We start from the raw sequence: 4,872 nt of genomic DNA, 5'->3' as shown, positions 1-4,872 counted from the left end.
TCAGAGAGGGAAGTTTGATGAGACATATGAGTCTATCAGGAGTCATTTCTGTCCACTGTGTGAACATTATTTTCTCCAGAGTCAGCCTGGATTTTTCTAAAAACAACGTTCTTTACACAAAGAAGAACATCCTGTTATTGATCGATTGCTTGATCACATGCATGAGACAAACTCTCCACTGCCAAATGACTGTATTCACAGGGTGGCCTGAAATATTCCTTCCCTTTAGTTTTTATATTGACTTTAATCGGTTGATAAGATATTCACCACCTGATCCTTCATGTCCAACAATTAAGTATCAATATATTTTCCATCGAAATTAGGAGATTTGTTTCCACCCTGTTTGACAGCATGACGCATGTTGTTGCAGTAAACACAGAACCATATGATGGTTTGCAAGATAAGTTTCATGTTACTGGATTATGTGATCATTGAGTTTAAATATGTATCTCAGGGTGTGAGAAATGGTTCTTCATAAAAATGTAGTTGATGAACTACTTGGAGACAGAGTAGTGGTCTCCTGAATTCTGTATTGTACTAAACTTTATTCAGGCAAGTAATGATAAAGACATTCCCCTCGGATCTGAATAACTGCCTGCGCTAACTTCAATTAATAAGATACCCTTCCACTGGTAACAATGGCCAATCCAAAATGCCCTCTAGTCCTTGCCAAACATGTAGTTGCTTTGGTTGCTCACTTTCTGAGATCTGTGTTTCCCTATCAGTTCAGGGGAGACAGACTGTCTGGTGAGAGCAGGTGATCATTATCTGCCATCCTCAGCGGACAGACAGGCCTGCTGTTCATGCCCCACTGTATGTGGGAGGTATGCTGAGCTCTGATGCCTGCAAGTGCTGGAAATACCCAACTATCATGTGCCTCTGAGTTGATACAGTGTATGAAGCTGTAAAAAACAACAACAAAAAAAAGCACCTGTGTGTAGGTTACCAATCAATGCATGAGGTTTTGGTGTATGTATGTGAGGGCGCATTCATGTTGTTTCTTTCACAGTTCAGGAAAAACATCTCATTAAAAAGTGATCAAACAATATCTTACATCTGCATGCATACATAACCTAACATAGACAGGGTTTATAAATTTCCTGATTTTTAATTTCAGTGTTGTCAATGCAAGAGAGGATTAAAAAACTATCAAAAAATATATATTGAATTAAACATCGTGTAAAAATGATTTAAATTGGTCAAAAGACCGCGGTGTGTATATGTGACAATTTATAAAAATGATACGTAGTAACCATCATGTCGGTTTATGTAAGGACAGGGGGCATGTAAGGTCTTTGATCGTCTCGCTGCGAAGTCTAAATTTTTGATTACTCTGAAAACACAGTGGTGTGACCCCTGTTTCAACCTCAGCAGCTGCACACTTGTCCCACACAAGCATAAACCGTGTGAGAAACTCGGCGAGATGAAAGAAGGCGATAACAGCTGTACCTGTGGGAGGAGTGTGTGCACCTGCAGACACAATCATTGCGATTGCAGCTTTTTGCCCCAACTGGACGCACAAGCGGATACCTGAGCCATGGATGCAGAGGAGAAATCCCCCGCCGACCAGGGAGCGCAGCTCCTCGACATCAGCTCCAACTTGCCCCCACCTGAACCCAAAGGTACGGAAGAGCCCGGGCAGCTGGAGAAGCCGCCGTATTCCTACGTGGCTCTTATCGCCATGGCCATTAAGGACAGCCATGACAAGAGACAGACGCTGAGTGGGATTTATGACTACATAATCTCCAACTTCCCCTACTATGAGAAGAATAAGAAAGGATGGCAAAATAGTATAAGACACAATCTTTCTCTCAATGAGTGTTTCGTCAAGGTGCGCAGGGAGAGCGGAGGGGACAGGAAGGGCAACTATTGGATGCTGGACCCCGCTTTTGAGGACATGTTTGAGCGGGGGAACTACCGGCGGCGGAGGAGGGTGAGGAGACCCTACAGACCACCGAGCGTGCCTTACCTGAGCGGTAACCCTGAGTATCCCGAGCCGCTCTACCTGCAGCCTTACGTGAGCAGCTCCTGGGGTCTGTGCCAGTCTCAGCCCAGCTCGTCCCAGCAGACTGGATACCCATCACCCCAGGTCATCACTGGACACACCCGCAGCTTGTCCCCCAGCGGCCCGATGAACTCATACTGCCCACCCGCCCACTTCCACCACCCTTCCTACGGCGCTTACCACCGCCACCTGTCCGTCCTGGTCCCTCACAACGGGTGTCCCTACGGCGGAGTGACCCAGCCGATGAGCCCCGACGGAGGCACAGTTTCTGTGGCATGCAACTACCAGCAGTTTACCTCTTATGCGAGGGAGTCGCAGGCGCAGCTTGCTTATTCATTTGACCAGTAGAATTTTGAGTTATTCTAACCACTGGCAGCTGGTTCACAGACTAAAAGTTCATGCTTCACCATTTCAGTTTGGCTGTCAGTTCGTTTGTCAGGTTCAGGTAGGCTTAATTGTTTGACGAGGTGTAAATGTATTGACTATGTGAAACTGCTTAATAGCCTACGTTTTTGGTTAATTTTTTTTTTGGCAGGCTACACTTTCCGGTATTAGCCCACTGTCAAAGCTCTGTCAAAAATTGGCACCGGTCAAGTGTGAACTGCTGCAGTTGATTTGACAGTTGATTTAAGTCTGAGGCTCAGTTTATGTCTTATTTTGTAACCAAATAAACAACCAGACAAACCAACTTTTTTGTACCTCCATTTTTATTTTTATTTTTTTTTTATCATTTTGAATAGGCATATTCATGTGTAGGCCTAACTGTTATTTATTTCTTTTCTCTGCTGTTATCAATTGTCAGAGCTGCTATACAGCTGTTGGTGACACTGAAGCACTGATCAGTTTTCTTATTCGATTGAAGAATGTTCACTTGATGTTAAATACTACGTCATGTTTGTTATAATAAAACGTTATTTTTGCATTTTATTGTCTTTATTGTCTCGTTTTATTGTCATTTTTATTATTATCATTGACATTATCATTATTATTACCACTACTACTACTAATTGCAATATTGGCAGCATTAAACAAGAGCATAGGTGCAGTGGTGAAATGTAAAGTGAAATGAAAAATACATTTGTTCAAGTAGGCTACTGTACTAACAATTTGAGGTACCTGTACTTTTACTTTAATATTTCTATTTTCTGCCACTTTATTCTTCTACTCTAGTCTAATAGCTGCATTTCAGAGGCATTGGAGCCTACTTATCACCCCACATTTAGCCTATTTGATAGCCTTAGTTGCTATACTTTACATATTCATATTAATAATATTAAGGATAATAAACTAATAAAATATACAACAAATATGAGTAGACCCCTGGTCAATATCACTAAATTATTAGGTAATAACATATCCTGTCCATGTGATGCAATTTTAGCCTATTTGTTTTAGGCAAAAAAGAAGAAGAATGAATACAATTAATAATAAGATAATATAATAATATAATCTGTGGAGAGATGTTCTGCCATTCTTCACAGATAATTATTTTCAGCTGCTCCTTGCTGGAGGAGCTTTCTTTGTTGACATTGTTGCAGTGGTCACAAGTGTACTCATTTTTCTTGCATTGAGGTTTTACTTTGGGGCCTTTCAATGTAATATATATATATATATATATAACCTTTTTGTTTTTAATTATAGACAAGATCCAATACCCTACACTTCAAATAAAAAATAAAATATTAAAATAATACAATCATTATAAACTGGTACAATTTTGAATAATTTAACATTTTAGAGGCTGGGGGTAGGCTATACTCATCTGTATTGTATACTTTACATAAAGATTAAGCTGCTGTATATATAAATATACAGAATAAGTAAAATTAGCTCCACCATATCAGCTGTATTATTAGTGATGCTTGCACATTAATGCATTAGTAGCTTGATTATAAACCAAGAATCCAGCATATCCTCTTTTACTTTTGGTACTTTAACAATTTTGATGATACTACTTATGTATTTTATAGAATGCAGCTAGCCTAAATCAGTAGCTGATGGTTTAGACATTATTTTTTCTTGACAGTATACGAGTGTGAAGGCTTATAAATGCAATATTTCAAAAGAAACCATTGTTTCTCCTCGATCAATGTAATTATCCTAAAATAACCGTACAGTGCCATAGCAGGGTTTGGCGCGTTCACGTAATACAGAGCAGAGGACGAAAACCTGATGACGCCAGCCGCTTTTCATTTTTGCCAGATTCTGACAATGACGATGTCCTCCACTTGGTGAAAAACCTACACTCATGTCAACAAACTGTTGTCAGAATGGCTGAAATGTTAGTTACATCAAAATAAAATCCAATATTATCTCTTAATAGAATCTATTCAATTTATATAACTCATTCAGTGTGCTATACAGTGTTTGTTTGCATCTGGTTTTACTTGATACGTTACACAACAAAAGTAGCTAATTTAAACTGTTTATCTGGTTGTACTACAAGGTTAGCACTAGAACTAACATCTTGGGATAATGCGTGAACACTCCCAAGTTGGAATATTAACGCATATATTTTCCCATTCTATCGACATCTCCTGAATGCAGCAGGGATCCAGCGAGGGAAATGAAGACCAGGATCTTCAGGAAGACAGAGCTCCCTCCCTCATTCCAACACTATCATACTCCCTGTCTACAACACTACGCACCGCTTAGAGTCAAACAAAGGTGTGATTGATCTCTCTTTTAATAAATAATACCATTCCAAAATACAAAATTATGGCTTAAAACATTTATTTTTACGTGATAATTTAATCGGGTGGATTTAATGAATGGTACAGTCAATAAGGAAAGATTGAATAAAAATATTTGGACGCGTCCCGGCGGTTACGCACGTTCCGTTTCCGTTATAGGGGTGTGTACAAAAG

At 39.7% G+C, this 4,872-nt stretch overlaps 1 protein-coding gene across 1 annotated transcript; it reads left to right on the top strand.

Moving 5' to 3' along the window:
* Window positions 1–1,504: 1,504 nt before the first annotated feature.
* LOC111219159 (forkhead box protein L2-like) lies at window positions 1,505–2,872 on the top strand. Its single transcript, XM_022741754.1, has one exon. It carries the CDS (start codon window positions 1,538–1,540, stop codon window positions 2,351–2,353), a length of 816 nt encoding a protein of 271 aa, XP_022597475.1. The 5' UTR covers window positions 1,505–1,537; the 3' UTR covers window positions 2,354–2,872.
* The last annotated feature ends 2,000 nt before the right edge of the window (window positions 2,873–4,872 follow it).

The sequence above is a fragment of the Seriola dumerili genome, unplaced genomic scaffold (assembly GCF_002260705.1).
Source record: "Seriola dumerili isolate Sdu_G_001 unplaced genomic scaffold, Sdu_1.0 BDQW01000056.1, whole genome shotgun sequence".
Classification (NCBI taxonomy): Eukaryota; Metazoa; Chordata; class Actinopteri; order Carangiformes; family Carangidae; genus Seriola; species Seriola dumerili.
This window is presented reverse-complemented; position numbering and strand designations above follow the sequence as displayed.

Bases quoted from the DNA above. Each gene is read 5' to 3' on its own strand.
- LOC111219159 (XM_022741754.1), top strand. From the start codon at position 1,538: ATGGATGCAGAGGAGAAATCCCCCGCCGACCAGGGAGCGCAGCTCCTC.